The sequence below is a fragment of the Pholcus phalangioides genome, unplaced genomic scaffold, assembly GCF_987345545.1.
Source record: "Pholcus phalangioides strain wild (caught in Gottingen) unplaced genomic scaffold, Ppha-v1.0 ptg000012l_1, whole genome shotgun sequence".
NCBI lineage: Eukaryota > Metazoa > Arthropoda > Arachnida > Araneae > Pholcidae > Pholcus > Pholcus phalangioides.
This window is the reverse complement of record NW_028301605.1, coordinates 1,894,424-1,916,758: the sequence shown is the minus strand read 5'-3', so window position 1 is coordinate 1,916,758 and position 22,335 is coordinate 1,894,424. Positions and strand designations below refer to the sequence as shown.

Below are 22,335 nucleotides of genomic sequence, written 5' to 3'. Positions count from 1 at the left end.
TGGCAAACAGTGCAGAAGCCTTCTATCTCTAGGAGGTGCTGTTTCGGCTCAGCATGATTTCGCTATTTAACCTATGAACCTTCTTATGACTCCCTTAGGGATCGAGAGAGAGTTTCAAAAATCCCCTTATTAGTTTATTTTTACTTCATGAAATAAGACTACTGACCAATTTCCATAATTATAGCTATAGCCTATTTCAGCTCAGCATGTTTTCGATATATGTAACCTTTGAACCCTCTTATGACCTCCGTAGAGATCGAATTTTCAAAAATCCCCTTAGTTTGTTTTTACGTCATGAAATAAAACTAATGCGCAAATTTCATAATTAGTTTCGACTCAGCATGATTTCTTGGAATTTTCCACGAATTCTTTGTTTCAAACAGCGCATGCGAACTACTATGCAACCTTTGAACCCCCCCTTATGACCCCCTTAGGGGGTGAATTTCGAAAAACCCTTTCTTTGCTTCAGTGTTTCTGGTTCGGTGATGATGAATCAGTCAGGACATGCTATTATATATGTATAGAGTAACCATATTGTTTATTTTTATTTGTTTGTGTTTTTTCCCACACAGACTGCCATTGAAGTAAAAGAATGTAATACAGAAAAAGTATTCAAATAACGAGTAGAACCACTACCTCCTATATACTCCTGTATATAGGAGGTAGTGGTAGAACTCGGATACGTCTTCCATTTCAAGGGGTTGTATAGTTATCAAAATAAAAAAAAAGTAACTTTTATACGGACGCCGTGTCTTCAAAAACCAAATTAGAAAGTTGTTGCCCTGTCTCAAAACATTTTGCCAACAAAACATTTTTCACATTTTCAAAAGCAATATTCTTAGAGATACAGTATCAAAATTCAAAAATATGAAGGAAGTTGGGAAAGAAACGTTCTCCGTTAGTTTACGCTATTTCCCCCCCCCCCCCCACTTCCAACTTTTTTCACGTTTTTGAATTCAAATATCTCTGCGAGTATTGGAGTTGAAAACGTGGAATTCCTTTTGTTGGTTTCATCAGGAGAGAGACAGGGCAATAACTTTCCAATCAATTTTCAGGAGGGGCGTTAAGCTGGCTCGTGGTGACCAATTTAAGTGGCAAAATGAAGATCTAGAAATCGTCAATGAGTACAACTATTTAGGTGTCATTTTTTCCTCTTCGGGTGTTTTTCGAAAAAATACTAATCGCGTTGTGGCTAAAGTCAAACTCGCTGCAGGTGGAGTTATTCGGATTCTCAGTGGGGCACGTAACTCATCTGTTCCCGCAGCATTAAAACTGATTCTCAGTCAAAGTCCGTTATAAGTTATGCTGCACCAATTGGGTCACTAGACCATTGGTTTCTCATATTGAAAAAGCTCAAGATTTTTTTCTTGGCAAATTATTTTTACAACGTCCAGATATTATCCTGGTTATATACTTAAACTTGACTCCACCAGACGTCCAATATCTCTGGCTCTTCTGAAAAATACACTTTTTTTCTGGTACAAAATCTTAAAGCCTCCAGATAATAGACTCCCCAAAATCTGTTACAATGCCCTGTTGAAACGCCCCCCACTGAATAACAGCCGTAATCGGACCTTTAATATTTAGAGTTTTCTCCATATAACTGGGCTCCCATTCGTTTGGGACCTGCAAGTGGCACCGTCTGGGTTCCGAAAACATTTTCCCACGGCCATTTCCATACATAGACCTAACAACTCAAAACGATCTTTCATCAATTCATAGGTCAACAGGATATGCTCACTACAACGAGAATTTTTCCAGTTTCACATCTGAAAATTATCTCCCTTTTAACATACCTTTGCCATGGAGAAACGCCTAATTTTTAAAATTAGAACAGATAGTGGTTTTTTGCGTTTACCTAGTGGATATGTCATATTAAACCCTGACCAGAGAATTGCCCTAATTGCAGCAGTAATTTCAATAATTCTTTTTTGACACATTTCATATTTTATTCGAATGCTCACTATTTAATCTACAAAGAAGTATGCTTTTAAGATCGTGTACGAGCAGACAAAATTTCATTTTCAAAATATCGAACTTCTATCCAAAGATCAAATTGGAAAAATATTTCTTTTCTTTAACGATGTTGTGAAGTTTTTTGTAATGATTGTCGATTTTTTCTCCCCTGAATTATTATTATGTGAGTTGGTTAAGTGCATACTAATGAATCGTGGTATTCTTTTCTAATTGTACGTCATCCTTGCATGGGTCTAGTCCCATATGCAAAAATAAAGATTTATTATTATTAATAACTTTCCAATTAAGTTTTTGAGGACAGGCAACAATTTTCGAATTCGGTTTTTGTGAACAGGGCATACGTATAAAAAGTTAATTTTTTTTTATATTTTGATAACTATATAACCCCTTGTAACATGAAAGACGCATATGAACTAATACTTTTTCTAATTGGAAGTATGCTTCTAGGATCAACGATTCGCTAATGAAATACCGTAAGGGGAATTAAGTAATTATCCTGTATAGATGAAATACAGAAACAAAAGGTATGATTTGGCAGAGCCATCTATATTTTAGAAACATGAGTAAAACCATACAGTGTATTATAAAAAAATTATTTTTCAACTGCTTATACATATTTTATGTATATAAATTTTTATAAACTTAATTGAAGACTTATATTTAAATATTTTTAATTGAAAGTTCATGTAGGGGAAAACAATTGTTTTCACTCCCCATACTTCAAATTAATATTTCATATAAATTTTTTTTTAATCAATAGAGGCTAAAAGACGTTGATATGATAATTGTATCCCGGAAGGCACAGAGCCAAAGCATCCTAGATACTACTCTTTATCTAGGAGGTTTTGACACAGCCCGGGTCTTGTCTGACAGTAATATGTAGGGGGTTCACACAATACCGCACTAGAAATATCTTTAGTGTGGAGTTGGTTCACAGGGCTAAACTACATTTTGTCCGAACTGGGTTCAGTGAAAGAAAGTCATCGAGTGAGTGGGTTATTGACTGAGCGAGCCACATCTATGAAAGATTACTCATCCACTCACTTGGTCCTTTCTGGGGCAAAATGACCCACAGGAACGAAAAGTCCGATCCGAATTTTACAGATCCTAAATGATGCTACATGGATTTTTCTTAACCAGCATGCACTTCACCTATGCCTTTCAGCAACGTGGGTATATTTTTTCCACTTCGCTCAATACATAATTTTCAATATATACTTTACATTCCCAACCCTAGATGTTTGTTTTCAGAATGATGAGAAGCACTAATTTTAAGTCTCCGCACAGAGAGCAACAGGCCTACAACAGTATGAACATTCAATCACTAGCTGTTACCAACAGCTATACTCGCATGAATTTGGTAATCTCAAAATTGCTCAGCAATGATTCTTCCATACAACATTCGAACCCTCCAGGGTGTTGAATTTTCAGAATCCAATCTCTATATAACAAAATATAATACTGACCAAATTTAATATTTGTATCTTCAGTGGTTAGGGGTCAGCGATGATTGTCCCATATAACCTTTGAGTTATACGGAGGGGGGGGGGGGCTAAAATTTGAAAAGTCCCTTCTTACTGAGTATAAAATGAAACAATTGACAAAATTTCATATTTACCGCTTTAGCAGTTTTGACTCTGCGTGATTTCTCTATAAATAACCTTTGAACCCTATTATGACCCCCCATAGGGGGTCAAATTTCAGAAAAACCCCTTCTTAGTGAGTCTACATGATGACTACTGATCAAATTTCATGTTTATAGCTTCAGCAGTTTCGACTTTATGATGATGAATCAGTCAGGACATGCCATTTTATATACAGTGTGTCCTGTAAGTGCAAATGTGTGGCCTTTATCTTATCAACTGTTTGTTGTAGAGCATCGCCTCCCCAACCCATAGGATCCTGTGTAACACCCTTAGCTTCTACTGCCCCCCCCCCCTCCACACACAGACCATTCCATTATTGCCCACTTTGGGGAAAACTGCCATAGAGGTATGGTTTCAACTTAAAAAATGCTCAAAATGTGTTCAAAAATTACTCTCTACCAGTTTTTTTGAGAGTGAAAGTTTTGTATTTTCACCGGTTTTTGAATTTGATTATCTGAGTAAATATTGCACTTTGAAACTTGGAATTTTTATTGTTGACCTCAGAAGATACAGGGCAACAGCTTTCTAATTGGAAGTTGGAGGACAGGTGGATCGTATAAAAATTAAGATTTTTTATTTTGTTATGCACTGTATTTTCCACTCTCAAAACTGGTATGGGGCTAATTTTTGAATGTCTTTTGAGCATTTTTTAAGTTGGAATCATACCTCTACAATAGGCGGTTGATGAGATAAAAACAGAATTATCATTTACAGGACACCCAGTACATAGATTACACTTCAATCACAGCTTTAAAAATAGATATGGCAGCACTAAAAATTCAAGCACAACACTGGGTACACACTCAAAGTGGAAGGTAGAGTTATTAGGCACATACTTCCGGAGAAACTCATTCGGTAGTACATTGCCCAAGGCGATAGACGGGGGTTGTGCTCAGTTTGAAAAGAAGAAAGCACTTATTTCTACCTTTCAATGGAAGAAAAGAAAAAAAGATTTTGTTGATCGCAGTATAAGCTTTTAATAAAGAGTCAAAAACCAGCAACTCATACACAGAAACGAATTCTATTGCTACAACAGCCTTTCAAACAAAATCTCATACATGGAACATAATCAAAGTCATACAATACAGTAAAAGCAAGTTTGAAGACGAACATCCCATTCAATCATATGGCATAATTCAACTCAATGGCGGAGGAAACAACTACAGTACTCGTAATATTGCAATTCAGTAATTATATTCACAATGAGTGGTGTGACAACGAGAGGAATAATATTGATATAATCATGTAAAGGCCCTACATATAACAAGCCCAGAATTCTAGTTTTCCTCTCGACATCCTTTACAGTATTTTTATGTAATAAATATTAAAAACAACTCTCCTCTGCACGAGTATAACATAAGACGTACATCAATCACCCCATGTTTTAGAAGCACTTAAAGGCATGATGTTGTGCGTCCACCTCAATCTTCTTCTTTGGCTACTGAACAAAAAAAATCAACCAGCGATGAACAGAATACTGTACATTGAGCTTGAAAACCGGTATTTTTCCGAATTACGCATACACAGCTGATGTATCAGAAGCTTGTGAAATCATAGTGCTATACTTTATGTACCGTTGACAAGAAGAAATCTACAAAAACACTACTTTGATCATTTTTTTCCACCGTAGGCATATATAATTCGATTTGACCAACATACTGTTAAAAATTTCATTACGTTAAAAATGAAAATTATCTTCAAGTACCATAATTTCCAGAAAATTAGCCACTGGGATGTATTACACAGTGCATAAAGAATGACTGGAGAACGGAAAAATTTCCGGAGGAAAACATCAAATTTCTGAAAAGAAAGCATAAAGCGCTGTCCATGCATGCCTCCTCAATAATATTTATGTTGTATTTTCACGTGGATAGCACTAAAGTTTTGGGATTTGACGTAGAACTTCTTTCAGTGCATGGGCGAAATATTTTGGCCAAGAGTGGACAAAAGCCAGGTGTTCTGGTAAAAAAACATGAAATAAATGAATTCAAGCTCCCTCTTGCTATCCTTAATAAAGGTGCTTCAATGGTAACCCTAGAGCTCCTTGAAATACCGAAGCTGACTCATCAACCATCTTAGAGCAAAAGTGTGACATTAGTATTATCATTGTTCCTCATTCTGTGGTTTTTTCAATCATTTCCGAAACATCACTTGGAGTGGAAAACCTGTTCACTGATTAAAGATGTATGACTAGTCTATTCTGCTTTATAGGCACTTTAGGTAACCCTATATGAACAAGAATTGATTTTTTCTTTTCTCCCTCAACACTGTCTCTCTACATGGACCTAAAGAGAAAAAGAGGCCTCACAAAAATGTGATCTGGTTGCAATGTTTGAGAATTTGACAGGTAGGGCCTCAGAAGAAAGCACTTGGCCCCAGGGGTCAATGATGCTCTTAAGACGGCCCTGCCACTCAAAATGGTTTGATGAGTAAAGTACTATCACATTTTTGAAAAGGGTGCCTGGGGGAGAAGGAAAAACCTACTCATCTTTTCTCCCCACCCCTGTGTTTTTAAACTATTAATGAAGATGCAGTAGGATCTCCCAAATCCTAGATTTTTTAACCAAAATATATAGGCTCTGATGCTTTTTCTTCACCTGAATTCTGTGTTTCGGCTTTTTCTAATGCATTGACTATTTTATTTCTTCCTTGTAACCCTTATTGTTGGTGTCCTCCACTGCGATTTTCGGGCAACTGTGTCTCAATGAATATGATTAGTCAAAAAGTCAGCTTCGATACAAAGAACTTTTCATTCTTCATTTCATTTCTCTGCGCTATACAATTAATAACTTGTCCAGCATTCTATTTTTTTTTTCCTGTGATTTAAAAGATGTGTGATTTAGTGAATTTCCAAATATACCGCAAACTTCAAGTGATGTGGCATGCACACAAGCTGCAAAAGAAAACAATGTTTCAAGTAGTGTATAAGTGAAAATGTTGAATATATGAAAAAGCCACAGAATGCATAACACCAGTATGAATGTTGTTTGAAAACATGGAATCAGAAAATCCATCGTTTATGATCGCCAGAAAAAAAATTCCAATTTTTCCGGATCTGAGAAAATACCTACACAATTGTTTTTTTTTTAAAGAATAAGGATTTTTTTTCCCCTACAGACAAGTAGTAACAAAATTTTAATTGAAAACTATACTTTTAATTAAACTATCCATTACTATATGTTTATGCCATATTGCTTTATTAATTTTTTTTTCACAGGAAAATACAAATCAAAATGTCCAGAGGTATATTACTACTTTAAATATGAAAATATGGGAAATAAAAGTGGATCCATAATCCGGAAGGTTCCCTTACCATTATCATGTAGGTCCTGAAGAGTCCGGATATGGGAGGTACTACTGTACCATATGACTGGTATGTCTGGGGGGGGGGGGGAGTCATTGTGGGGTGTTTGTGGCTCCTCCTTAAGATAATTAAAATTATTATCTTATTTTAATTATAAATTATTAATATTTCAATTTTGTTGCAAACATATCCATATTTGAAAATATAGGAGAAGGAAAGACTTTTATATGCTATCTTAACCTATTTCTGTTCTTTTGCATGCTTTTTGAAGGGAAATAACTCACAAAATTTCTCTGGAGAAGAGATTCCTTGTGCCCACCTGAAATTTGTTGTGGCCTCACAGAGGCTGGTCCTACATCATGTCCCTGAAGAGGTTATTGATAATTAAGCAAGAACGAAAAATGTTTGGAGCAAAAGAGGAAAAACAATGTTGAATAGTTAGCAGTTTTCAAGAAGCTGAGAATGAACTCTAAAAAGCAAGCTGTCTACATAAACCAGGGGTGAACAGTCTTTGGCCCCCAGACCAAATGCATCCTCCCAAAAGGGGGTGCCATCCAGTCCGTGAAAGGTGTGTTCTGGTAGAAAAGTATTAATACGAGCCATGATAAATACCCGGGCTGATCATCATAAATGTACAGGAAGTTGGGATCCATAAGGCATCGCCAATTACCAATTGTCCAAAAAGTTGTTGCAAGAGCTGTCCAAAAACATTATCAGCAAAGTTGCCAATTATAGGCAAACAAGTTGCCAAAGGTTTGTCAAGTTGCCAAAAAAATGTTGCCACTAAATTGCTGAAAAATCGCAGATAACGGGAAAATGGGGGCTACTGCAGTTCACAATAGATTAAAATGTAATTTACTAAAAAAAAAAATGTTTGGCAAATATATGACATAAATACATTCACTGTATAAGATAATTAGAGTCATAATTAACATAATATAATTTATAAGTCATGAAAATCTTAATTCTTTTGATTTCATTAAAGAATAAAAATGCAAGCAAGTCTCGTTGAAAATACTGGACATTTTATAGAACAAGTTAGACTGGCCAAAATTACAGGAATATCCCATAGAATATAGGTCATATGGCCACTCTTAATATACAAGTTTTGGCTCGCAAGCAACAGAAATACTACATATCTAGCCCGCTGACTGAAAAGGTTGTGCATCCTGACATAAACCATGGGGGTTTTCAGTAGGAAATTATGGTACGAAACACATTTAAATCAAAACTATTACAGATGAATATTTCAAATCATAAGAAAAAAAAATAGCATTCTACAAAAGAATGTAAATTCTGAGAAAAAAAAACATTTCCGCTTTATCATATTTTTCTTTTCAGGGAAATATCCTTGAGCAGTATAATTTAGAGGGGGGGGGGGGAGAATACAGAATCGCCCATAAGTTTGGCTGATGCAAATCAGTGAGCTCACACCACAATGACTTGGAGAAGAGGGGGTATAGCTGTGTTTTCAGCACCTTAGAGAACAAGTATACACTGGGACATATTATACCTATATTTTCATGCATTCATTCAAATAAATAGCAACATACAAACGATAGTGGTTACATATACATGCAAACATACATGAAATGTTAAAATGACTCCACACATTTAATGCATAAATATAATAGCACAAACACAGCTTTGCACACACACATACACACTTTTTAAAAAAATTATCTTTCTCTGATTAAAACTAGAAAAAATAATTGATAAGCAATGTAAAAACAGGATAATTAATGTTCATTCATTATTCTAGGATAATGTTCATTCATTGTTCTGAGATAATGCTTTTGATTTATAATACCAACTACCTTGAAATGCAATTCACATCTCAAAGTTGAACAGCATCATGAGAAAATGAAACAATGACATTAAATATCACCAAGCTTGAATATTGCAAATTTCCCGTATAATCAAATGCTGAAATGTTCATTAATGACTTGAGGTTTGAACGGTATCTACAGTAAGCTAAAAAAATGGGTATATATTCTGTGTTTATACAGTGCATCCACTGGTAGGACTTAGCCATAAAAAAAAAAAAAAAAATGCCCTGAATATTTTTAAAATTTTCTATGTTTATTCAAACTGTTCCACTGTGAATCCCAATAGCTGAAATTTATTTAGGCATTTTTTTGGAATAGTCACTGCACCCACTTCACACTGTTGTCATGAAAACTGGCCCACCCAGGCCAGTTTATAAAAAAGTGGTTCTCAAACTTTTGTCACCCTTGCTATGACAACATTTATCTGAAACTTCCCAGAAAGTCTAAAAAAATAAAATATTTCAAAGTAATTAATAGGCAATCATCAATGTTGTCAACAGCTCGACGCGAGCCCTTAGAAGCAGAGATGCACACTTTGGGAAACACTATTACAAGATCTGATATGATTTTCGAGAAAATGTACATAAAGCTGGGATCTTATCATGTTATCATGCAGAAGCTTCTGAGAACCTTGGTTCCTGTCAGTCTGAACTGTTTTTAGCTTTAATACACACAGAGTCTGAAATACCTTCCTCATGATCACAAAAAGAGCATACCAAAAAAATGTTCAATTGATTCAAAAAACAGATGCAGTAGAGCAGCGGTTCTCAACCTTTTTTGATCCATGGAGACCTTCCTGGTATATAATTTCTATGGCAGAGCCCGTAGGCCTATTTTCTATTTATTCATCAAAGTTACTGACTTATTTTTATTATTCAAAAATATTTACAATTATTTTTTTCAAATTTACTGGGTTAGTTTTTTTCAAATTTTTTCCTCAAGCGGCCGCAAAGCCTCGGGGAGTTCACACGGAACCCTTAGGACACCGGTTGAGAACCGCTGCAGTAGAACATTGATTATTCGAAATGATTGGGGACTGGGGATGTTCAGATAACTGATTTTTCAGATAAACAATCATTCATGGGGAAAAAAACACAGGTATCATAGGTGCAAAATGAAACAAAAAAACACTGATATTAAACAGAAAACCCATATACATTTTGTATCCCTTTGGGGAACATATCATTTGGGAAAAGCATTTACAGCAGCTAGCAGAACTTCTACATAGTGAACAAATTAGAATTTCCAGACCGATGTTTCGGTTGATCAGTATTCGGATAATCAATCTACTATACCACTAAACACACTTTCCCCCATTTTGTGCGTTTTGATGGCTATTTGCCTCTGGTAAACCAACATTGTCTGTTAAGCATTAGAAGAGTAGTGTTACATTCAAAGTAAAAAAAAACACACATGATGTGGCGACATTAGTGTCACAAAATTTTGAAATGGTACAGCCAAAACATCAAGCATCTTAATGTCACAATTTTCCAAAACAGTGGATCTCAAACTTTTGTCACCTGAAGCTCCCTTGCCCTATTTCACGTTCATTTGTGGCTCTCCAGAATAGTCTAACAAAGAACCACTTTAAAGTAACAAACAGGCACAGATCAATATTGAAAGACTCATTACAATACCCCTGACAAAGAGTTGTGATGCCCTTAGATGCAATGGCACTTACTTTGAGAACCACTATTCCTAAAGATACAATGGCATCCATTGCAGGACAAAATTAAAAATAACTTAGTCTTAACAGAGCTTGAACACACTGTGTAGTGGTTACATATTTTTCATAGCTAATTAAATGCAACTGAGATATCCCCAGGAAACAAATCTAAAACATTATCCTGTTAGAAGTTTAATCAATGAAGTGAATGAACAAATTAGAGAGAAATAGCAATTGCCTGATAACAACACCTGATAACTTTCGCCTGATAATTACATAAATAATTGAAAAAAAGAAAACAACAATAACAAACACGGCCGCAGAAGGCACCAGCAGAAGGGGGTGGTATTTTAATGGAACCAACTGAAGAGTGCGATTTTTTACTACCAAAACATTATTTACCTAAACTTGAAAAATGTCCAGAACCAGTCCTGATAACAGATGAACACAACCCTGATGCATTTCAGTCTCAATATATAGGGTGCTGTTTTCAAAAAAATAAAACATCAGAATCCTATAACACTAATTAGGAATCCTACAAGCGTTTGTTTCTGAATCTCAACTCAATCGTGGAGCAGAAAAAAAACCTAATTTAAAATTCTGTGGTTAACCATAGAATCTGACTTCTGCAGATGCAGTGTTTGCCAACACATATTTAGATGTATGATTCATGCATGAAAATGCAATGTTACCTCCCTCCACTATCACTGAGGAGTGAAAATACTCTTTCAAACATAGGCATTTTTTTTTTAAAATAGTTGTTTCTCACTGTTGAAACAAATTTCCCTTAGAATTTTGAAGAGGAGTGAAATTACTCTTTGAAATTGTATTTTCGGATGTAAACAATCTGAGTAGGATCCCTTAGTCAGTGGTCTGAATTAGTAGACTATGGCAACTTGAGGGAGGAGGGGGTTGTACAAGGTTAGTAAACGTAAATGCTTTATTATACAGCGTGAACCATAAAGAAATATACAGTTGAAGATGCAGACTGCAACTGCAATCCATTAAGTAGATGCATTGATAAAGTTGGTGTCCTACTACTGAGGAAGCAGCATACATGACAGAAGAGATGTGTCACACATCTTCAAAATGGCTGCATCTGCAGTGGAGAAGACATTTTGCATTCCTGAATTGAACAAAACAGAATTTGTAGTTGTGCTATGACATTTTCAATGCAATTGAAGAATTACGTTGGCACTGATGTCCCACAACTGCGGTAACCAGAGACTCAACATATCCAGAAAAGAAGCCTTCCCGTGATAGTTTTCTCAAGTCACAAGAGTGAGTCTGTGAAATGTCATGAGAAAATTGTCACAAGTGGCTCTTTTCTAAATAAGTTTGTAGTTGGTGCCACAGGAGAAGGATGTAGGACGTCAGGGGCACCTTAATTGTTCAATGAGACTGAAAATGTCATTGCACAACAGTTACAGATTCCATTTAGCTCAATTCAAGAATGCAAAACACCTCCTCTATGTCAGATGAAGCCATTTTGACCAACTAGTCATGTGACACATGCCTTATAACCTACACCACTTCTATAAGTAGTGAGAAATGAACTTCAAGAGTATATCTATCTAACATATAGGTCAATGTCTTTAACTGCTATTGTTTTACATCATGTGGAAACTATAATTCATTATGAATCACAATGCATTATTCATATGGCAGCCATAGCGTGACAAAAAAACCAGGATTTGTACTACTCTGTAATTTGCCTTTTTTTCGAATCCAACATGAACCATGAAATGTAGTAATAAAGGCAAAATCAAAAGTCATACACTTCATATGACAAAAAACACAAAAACACACACATCACATGGCAAAAAAAAAAATACCACATCTGAAAAATATGACACAATAAGAACTAATAGCCAGTGATAACAACAAACAGAAAAAAAAGTTATCACAAAATTCGACAAATAACACAAGCGGCAAAATTTTCCTAATGCCTAAAACTGCACATTATGAACATCTAAACATATAACCTGAACACATAACTGCATATCATCTGCACATAGACAAAAACAAAAACAAAAAAATAGGTGAATGCAGTGAAAATGTTTTGTCACTGCATCACAGACCAGCATACACATAACTGAAATGACTGAGGTGATAGCTTTCACATTAAATTGCACGTTACCACTTTTTTTGGGGATTTTGCCACAGCACAAGAAAAAAAAAAAAGATGAATAGATATTCTTTTAAATTTTTTACAGAGAGTACAAATACATTAAATGCATTTTTACCCACTTTAGTTCAAAAATACCTTTCACGATTTTCTCCCCAACACTATCACTTCTTGTCTGTATAGAATATACATATATGCATATTTATATCAATACATGTATTTATATGTGTATCGAAGGGAAAAAAAAAATCCACATTAAAAATGCAGAACATAAACAAAAAACAAAATACATAGTATTTAAAAGCAATTTCAAAACACCACTGGTTTCAAATTTCAGTACAGGATGACATAATAACACTCGGGACATAAAAAACGACTGAACAAAACAAATAAAGAAAGTTTAACAGCACAGTGATAAAACATTTACTACAAATCGCTATGTAAGAAGTAGAGATTAACGAAACTGTCTTACAAGTTTACTGTGAAAAATATATACATCTAAAAAAGGAAAAAAACCATAGCACGATAAAGTGACTAGATAACAATGTGAATTCAAGGGGGGGGGGGTCTGGGGGAAAGGAGTTCGGCTAAATGCTACTTGCAGGTACACAGACAGCTGATATGACTATTTTTTCTGTCCCTGTTTTGCAGCTAGAGCTTCCAACAATTTCAGTCTTGCACGAATATTCTACAATAAAAAAAAAAATTTAGACATGATGTTTTATGAGTACAAAATGTATCAAAATTCTATTTGACCCACAAATTATAGAAACATTTCTGTTTAAAAAGGGAAATTATGTAGAATGATGGAAATGTTTATGATAATCTAACCGATGAGCAGTCAATGTACTAATTAACCCATTCAAACCACAAGTGTAATAATCCGCTCAAATAAATGGAGACTTACACAATTTAAAATAATCTGTGATTGTTTCTGGAACGTAAAGAAAAATAATGGAAAGTAATATTTAACTTTTAGTTATTGCTGAGTGTGGTCATGGTCATTAGACCATTTTTGTCACACTCCAGTCATGTTCTGCATGCGAGGGCAAGATGAGACCCACAGTTTAATGCCAAATCCAAAAGGCATTAAATTTTTTTTTTTTTCATAGTCTTGCCAAGAGGTTGGTGTGCAAACCTTTTAGTGTGGGACTGCTTGCAATAGCAAAATGTTCTGCAATCATCCTATCACCATTTCTGAGGAACTTCTGCATCAGGATGAATGAGTCCTATCGTTGAACGGTGATATGAACCAAATGTCAGTTGAGGACATTAGATTTGTGGAGTTAGCACATATAAAGCTATAGTGCGAATGAATTACAGTCGAACTTGGTTAATCCAAAGTCACTGGAAAAAAGTTTGAATTATCCAAAATTCCAATTAATTAATCTATCCTGGATCTGCAAAATTTTACTATGAATGGCATCTACAAATCATCAAAATTCATATGGGGGATAATAGTTACCAATTATTGAAATTTTATCATTGGTGATGAAACTGTTTCCCAAATTTTAATTATTTATTAATTATAATAATTGCTCTTAGTAGCTACATTATTCCACTTTTCAGGAATCAGCATCACTGCAGAATTTTTTGACCATGCTCAAAGCCATATTTATTGAAACAGTTTATGACAGTCTGTTATAAAACAGTTTCCCGTAATTTTGGTTATAGTTATGCTATCAAAGAAATATACTTTAATTAACACTCTTAATGATGACAAAAAGAAAAATTCAGATTTTGAATGTTACATCTTGACCAAAAGGTTTAAAAAACATAATTGGTATTAAGTAGTACACAGTCTCGAAGCACTCCAGCTTAACAATGTTAAAATGGGCATTAAATTATCAACAAAAAAAGTACAGGAAAAACAGAATTTTCAAATTTTTATTTAGGCCGGGGTTACATTATAAAAGTTTGATAAAAGATCTTTTACACAAAACTTGAGAAACAACCAATAAGCTTATTGAACCAAACAACCAATAAGTGCTTACTGGTTGTATTTTCAAAGTTTTATAAAAGAACTTTCTAAAACTTTTATAGTGTAATGCCAACCCTAGTTTTTAAAAATTTGTAGATTAACAATTTGATCGAGAAAAGCAAAGTCTGGATTCTTGCAGAATTTTTCCAAACTATATTTGCTTACACAAAAATCATGATTTTTTTCCTCCCACTTCGAACAACTAAAAAAATTAAAAGTTCAAATTAAACAAGAAATTTTAACATTAAATTAGATAGAAAACTCAAGGCGAGTTGGTAAAAATGTGAAACATCTAAAATTTTAATTTACAAAGTTTTACTGTATAAATAAAATTATCTGATAGTTAGACAGTTAGAAAAGTTGACATTTGATTATTTGGCTTGAATCAACAAGTAGCAGGTAAATTATTAATATTGTTAATTGATTTGGGTTGCTGTATTTTTGAAATATTTGACATCCATATTTGTATGGGCATCTTTTTCTCAGCCACCTCGTTGGGCATTTTGCCGGTTGTGGTGTTGTATTTGTATTAATTTTTTTTAATTTACTTTTGTAACACATACAATGCACACAAAAGGCTTACTAGAACTAAACCAACATTTTAAATCCTATTACACACACACACAAACTACTTTTCTTCCATTTTTTCTCTGAGAAGAGTTTTGTGTGCTAACTATTTAAGGAGTGGGATTTCTTTTTCGGCAGTAATAAGCTGTGAAGAATCTCTCTTCCTCAAAAACAAGCGGTAGTGAACAATTATTATAACTTTAAGGATGAAGGTGTACTTCCAACCAATAAAGATTGTGAACTACCACCATGAAAGTTTCTGTCGTGGTTCCAGGTTCAAACCCGAGGGAAGATATCAAAACTATATTTTCCCTAATGAGCTTGAGGCGACCATCGCTAGACAGAGCCTTCATTTCCAACCCATATCATTAATGGCAGTAAATTGCAATATAATGATATGGCTAGAGTTGGTGTTTGTTGAAGTTGTACATGTATAACTTTTATGTAAAAATAAATATAACAACAGGTATATCAATACTTACTTTGTATGCTCCATAAACTGACTCCATTTCTCTTTTATCTTCTCTTTGTACTTTACTATAAGCATGTGAATATTGGAGAGAAAAACAAACATGTATTTCTTATAAAACAATTTAAAACTGCTTTCACTAAAAGCACACATTCATAATATCAAAAATTTTACACATTTCATATATACCTGTGTAAAAGTAGAGTTTTTTTTTTGTTCAGAAAATCTTTTATATATATATGGAATAATTGTCTTATACACAGGTCAGTTTTTGAGGAAAACAATTTTTGTCAGAGACTAATTCTGGCCTGCAAAGTGGGTTCAACTCCACCTAAGAAAACAAAGCCATGTGTTCCAGCATCCTGAGGGTCCCCTCTGGCCTAGCATTACACTGAGACCACTAGAAATTGGATACAATTTATGGTAGCTTCTATGCAAGGTCATTTAAGGTCTATGCATGGGCCGCCACCCCCATGCACCAAGAGACCCAGAGGCAGTACTCAGGTGAGCCCTGCATTGAGATAGTCCTACATCAAAGAGGTTTCCAAAAAAAAAGTATCAATCCACACAGCACGGTAATTACAACAGTTTGTGGCTCACAAATGGTATACATTTCCTACATCCGGCTAGCAGACTAAACATTTTGTACAACCCATGCCTTTTTTGCCCTAGCTGTAGCCATTATCAGAATAAAAAACATTTTGATGCTGCGGAAAAAGAAACGTACAGTGGAAAGTGAGTAAATGGGAGGAGGAAAAATATTTGGAAGGGGTGATTGTTTATCTCTTTCTCTCTCATTTTGGATATAACAAAAACTTTTATATCTTACGAATATAAATGTTTTCCTTCAAAATGTGTCTAATTTTTTAAGATCGGCATATACACGGGTTTCCAATTTTATACCGTTTTAGTGGCCCTCTCTTGGTGGATTGGCTTGTACACAAACGGGCTTATACACAAGTATATATATTTAATAAGACAAGGAAATTTACATCTTTTTTTCCCCTTGTGTGGGCACACACGCTTTTCCTCCCCAAGACCTATCTCTCCCTTCGTTCAATCAGGGACCAACAACACTTGTTTGTACCTACCTGCCTCATCCCTACTACTTGTTCAAGACCTCCCAAGGCACACTTCATCATGCCGCTGCGATAAGAGCACATGGGAGTATTTTTCATATATAATAATACGTACCAATCTACTGCAATTTAATCTAATATGTAAAACTAAACTCATAGTTCCTACAAGCCATCAATAGTTGTATTATATATATATATATATATATATATATATATATATACTAGCTGATATCCGGCGACGTTGCCCGCCTAGTAAAAAATTTATATACGTATAGGTTAATTATTTCTTAATCAAAAAAAAATTTCTGCAGAGTAAGAAACAATTACTTTTATTTTTAAATATTTTAATTAAAAATTTCGGGCAATCGCTTGTGGATACACAATACTTTTGTTTTTCCATCTGGTGTGTAGATGTACAAATTTTTGGGATTATCAACAGGCGACGTAAAGCTTTCCGTGTGAAAAACAGGGCTCAAGTAGGTTGATACCTGTTACTGCAAACGACTGGCGTTGCGCTTTGTTTATTGTCATGGCGAAAGCTAAACGAATCGGGAACTGTAATCGCTTGGAAGCGAATGGCATTTCTTCAGTTATAATTGGGATATGTGGAATGAAGACGTCTTCTCCTTTGGCACATCCAGTTAGAATCGTTGCTTCAATTATGTAATTGTGCAATTTCTTCACGCAGAGTCTGGTGCCATTGCAGAGTGTCGATGTCTCCAAATTTCTTAAAAGCATATAGGTGCTCCGACTTCGAGGATCAAGTTGTGTGGTGGGACAACCGGAATATCCAAAGAGTTCAGAAATTCTGCAGGATACAGAACTGTCTGCGCCGAGTCTATGACAGTGTCAACCGATTTGTAAGATGTGGAGTCTCCCGGAATAATTTTTAGGATTTTTTTGTTGATCTTGTTCACACTGTCATTTTTCGATGCCAGAATCGCTTTCTTACAAAGCCACTCATGGTTTTCGTGATTTTGTTGAATGTTTGGGAAAACTTTGTCTGCAAGTTCTTGAACTGAATTCAACAACTGGCAAAATCCATTTGGGAACGTAATCAGTCCAGTGCTTGGGTCTATGGGAATTCTTCCATTGCCAAGTTTGATCAACTGATGTGAAAATGATAGCAGTGCTGAGCCATTTTGCAGTTGAACTTGAATGTTGGTGGATAATGATAATTTTTTAACTTTGTGCCAGAGTGTTGATGATTTAAGGCAAGCATTGAGTTCATCAGTTGGCGTTGAACATTTTTATTCCCAGTTTTGTCATCATAGTTGTTAGTGATGTCATATGTCCAGCTTGTGCAGCGAATATTATTCAAATGCCTTTTAAGCATTTTTTAAATTGAAACTATACCTCTACGATGGGCGGTTGATGAGATAAAGGCTGCATTAGCACTTACAGGACACCCTGTAAGGCAAGCAAAAATATCTGGCGCTTCCTGGGTTTTCTTCAATTACTGGGAGGATTGGAATAGTGACAAACCATTATAAAGGAATAAACTGTTATACTGGCAGAATTAAAGATGTGACTAACCATTATAAAGGCATATACACATCTGAAACGCATTGTTGGGAACCACGGTAACCAAAATAAATGTTCCGAAAGTGATTGTTGAGGCCCCAAAACCATTGTTGCCCGACAGTTTTTTGCCCATTTTGGGCATTTGCCCAGCTCTGACGAACTTTTAAAGTAGCCTATGGTTCAATCCAGGTCCTGTTTGCAAAATCTGGCGACGATCGGTCTGAAACTGCAAATTTGTATAAAGAACAGACATACATACATACAGACATACTTTCACATTTATATATAAGATGTATTGAAATTCTTTGTTTTTCATTTTTAACTCAATATGTTTTGCATGAAAAAAAACGTGGCTTAGATCAAGTTCCACTATTCAGAGAGAACACCAGATGAAACTAATTATCAGGTGAAAATTTGGCAGCAAGTAAAATAAGAGAAACAGATTTTCAAGACTAATTTTTCCTTTTAAATCTAACAACAATCTTATCTTTGAGTGAAATACAATTAATGAGCCAGTGTATAGACACCATATTCATCAAGACCATGATTTGTTTGATCTAGAGAAAGAATTATGCTCTATAATAGAATTACTATTTATATAAAGTCACCATAAACATAGGGAGATTTCCCATGAGGAGGTTACGTAAGAAAAATGAAAAGTTCAGACATGAAGTAACTCAACAGATACGGAAAACTGGATGAATGAGAAGATATCAGCTTTCAGGGAAGGAAAATTCATCTCTGCCCTCACGGGGACTCGAACCCCAGCCACTCATTTGCCGGACGAGTGATCTACCATTAAACTATGAAGACACATAGAACTCTTCCCCCCACCCCTGAAGCATATGTATATGCTGAATGGCTCCGTGCAATGGATGGCGGCAACATCCTGCCAATAGCTTACAAATGACATCAGGGCCACCAGATGGTGGCGTATATCTGAATCCAGATATCTCTTCATTCATCCAGTTTTCCATATCTGTTGTATTAACAGGGGGGAGAGTGACATCTTTTTACACATGAAGTAACTCACCGGCCATGCTCATTCTGAAACTGTGTCTCAAATTCTTTGAGAATTTTACGTAACCTTCTTTTCTCAGTTCTGGCTTGCTGTTGCTGCTCATATAATTCAGATCTAAAAGTAAAAACAAACTAAAAATTAAAAAGAAAAAGAATTATAACTAAAAAGAAAAAGAATTATAACAAAAAAAAAATTGATGAGAAAATGTAAATGAACTACATTGATACGAAATATTTCAAAAAAAAATTCAGCTTGTCAACAAATCACCAAAAACAGTGTGTACTTACAAAGAAAGTTCATGAATGGGCAGATTTGGACAGCTTTTTGGCAATGAATCACTGGTGTCTTTAATGTTTTCTTTGATAGCTGATGAAAAATGGCTACCTGAATCTTTGGCAAAATCGTTCATTTCTTTGTCAGTCTCGCTGTCATTCTTTTCAATCACTGAAGCTTCTTCACTCTGATCAATCAAATCTAATTTCTGTGAACAGAACAAACACATAACAGCCTATTATAATTGTAGATTTTGCTCAAGAAGTTCATAATGTGCTGCAGTGGTATGAACTGGGAACATAAATTCTCAACATTTATGTCCTTGCAGACATATGTGCAATTTTTCTCAGTGGGACTTGATTGTTAAAACTCATTGCCTAAAATGACTTTTTTAACTACAGTAGAACCTCATTGAAATGAGCCCGCTCAACATGAAACTCTGGTTAACATGAAAAGAATTCTTGGTCATGTCATTCTCTATGGTGATATAATGTTACAAAAATACGCTTAATGTGAACCTTTTAAATGGAAGATCGCCTAGGATTTGGAAAAGCAAAATGCAAAATAAGAGAAAAATATTTTAAAAAATCCCTTATTTACTTAAACAATTTCTCAACATATTAGCATGTTAGTAGATTAAAAATGTTTTTTTTCCTGCTGTTTCCTAAGACTGAAGCCTGTTACAATATTTTCTATAAGTTATGTAACATGAGCATGCTCCTAGTACAAACTTCCTCCTTTGACTATTGTTAAGAGCATGCCCCCCCCCCTAAATGCAGGGGCAGACCGTGCGGCCATATTAGGCGTCACTCTAGGTGTGTCAAATGGAGTTGAAAGGGTGAAAAAAGCTTTGTTGACCAAAAAAAAAAAAACGGTTGATGGCGCCAAAAATAGGTTCTGCATGTGTAGAGATTTTTTCCTCGAGCCGCCGCTGTTCGCCAAATCCGGATTTTTGCGATGTGAAATCGTCACGATCGGCAACCGCCAACGATAACCACGCGACCACATAGTGGCTGGATGACAAAACTATGGATATTTTAGAAGGAGTTTTTACAGATCCTGTTTTTTCCCAACGATCTCCGAAAAATTTCGTTGATTTAAACGAGTTAACCAATCCCCTTTTCGATTCTTCGCAAAAGCGTGTGTGCAATCTTGTGAAAAATAATGCGAATTTATACCGTAGATGTGCTGTCTTTGAACGCAGGTTGGTAGCCACAGAATTTACATTTATTTTCAGTATATAACCCTCAGGAGAAAAAACGCTCTCAGAAATCTGAAAATTCGGTATATTCATTCAGGGACTTAGATTGCCCGCGGGTTATACCAATAATAGTATAGGATTTTATACTTCAAAGTAGTAGAACTACTTTTCGAGGTGACGAGATAACGCGATTGTGGTAGATGGTGGGAAGTGAAAAAAAAGTTTCCCCCCTCTGTATCTTTTCCCTTGCCTTGGAATGGAAGTAACAAACTGTGAACAAACTTTTCACATGCTTTTTTCCTAAATTCCGGGTATTTGATGCACTACAGTGCATTAGCGGTACCTCCGTGTACCACATACAAGAATTGGCACAAATGCGCAGGGATTCTGCGACTTGGCGCACCATGTAGCAAGAGAGCCGTTTTGGCGCAGTTCTTGCACCCCTGACTAGATGACAATAATGAAAGGAATTTGCCATTTGTTAAATAATAAACATTTATTTTTATTAAATATTAAAATTTAGCATAACATTTTTACAAATAGTTATCAGTTAGATTTCTCTCTCTCTCTCAACACATTATATTGAAACAATAAATTGAACGCTCTCACTGCTTTGTCCAAAAATTCATGTGTTAGTTCACATTGTACATAAAACAGTCCAAGATGTCACAGTCAAGCGTTGGTATTTACACACTATGGTCGAAGAAAACCCTGGAGCCAGGGCCCCACAGGCTTGCGGCTTGAAGTGTCGTTGGGGTTATTGGCCAGCCATTGAGGAGGAGACAGCAGGAGGCAGACGTCTGGAAAGGCCTTGGGGCAGCGGGTCTGGCTACCAATCAATCCACAAAATCGACAGTACCAAGACAACGTTTTATTGACACATGATAACGGGTGATAATATACTAGTGGTGCCAAAGCACACTTTTTCGCAATTAATGCATCGTTGTGATTGAAAGACCAACTGGCATAAGCCTTAGCAAAACGAGACACCTTAGTAATAGAATTGATTGTTTTGAGGAAATAAATCAGAGATGCATCTCACTATGCATCTGGTATTTATACGAGAGCGTTCCCATAATGCCTCATGATGGAACCAATCACAAAGATACTTTGCATCTGATTTACATATCTTCATGAGAGAGATAGAAATAATATTGCACAAAATATATCACAAAATCTGGTAACATAAAATAAACATGGCGGCCGATCGGCGACACATGATCTTGCTGATCGATCCTGGAAACAAAATAAAATCTACAAAATGAATAGAATTAAGACCATTTACGTCGGGGAGCCTAAATGGCAATGTTACAATGTCGAGTATCGGCTGTAATTTTTATTAGAGTGAATGTCATAGTTAATGTTGTGTTTTTGTCATGAAATGTTACGATTTTTTAAAATTTGCTGTCTCGCCCATCTTTGTTTTTCATGTCACATTACTACACTGTGCATGCGCTGTGAATCGTGAGATGCTTGCCCATTCATTGTGAGCCTCACAAACAAGAGCGAATTCCTCTCTTGATGTTAAGCAAAAAATTGTAAATGAAATGAATGACTGTAGTTTAAAAAAATCGCAAAGTGCCTTGAAATACAGAATCGCTAATACCACCATTTCTGGAATTTTTGAAAAAAAAAGGAAAAAAATTAAAACTTATGCTTTATTTAAAGCT

At 35.4% G+C, this 22,335-nt stretch overlaps 1 protein-coding gene across 3 annotated transcripts in view; it reads right to left on the bottom strand.

Annotated features, from left to right (window-relative positions):
- Window positions 1-4,583: 4,583 nt before the first annotated feature.
- LOC149079126 (protein FAM13A-like) overlaps window positions 4,584-22,335 on the bottom strand; it is a 70,697-nt gene continuing 52,945 nt past the window's right edge. For all 3 annotated transcript variants that reach the window (XM_089239997.1, XM_089239999.1, XM_089239998.1), the window contains exons 21-24: window positions 19,479-19,672; window positions 19,204-19,305; window positions 15,581-15,635; window positions 4,584-13,238 (exon numbers count right to left, since the gene is read on the bottom strand). In XM_089239997.1, coding sequence (XP_089096123.1) covers window positions 13,176-13,238; window positions 15,581-15,635; window positions 19,204-19,305; window positions 19,479-19,672 — 414 coding nt within the window. In that variant the 3' untranslated portion in view covers window positions 4,584-13,175. The remainder of the gene's footprint in view (window positions 13,239-15,580; window positions 15,636-19,203; window positions 19,306-19,478; window positions 19,673-22,335) is intronic.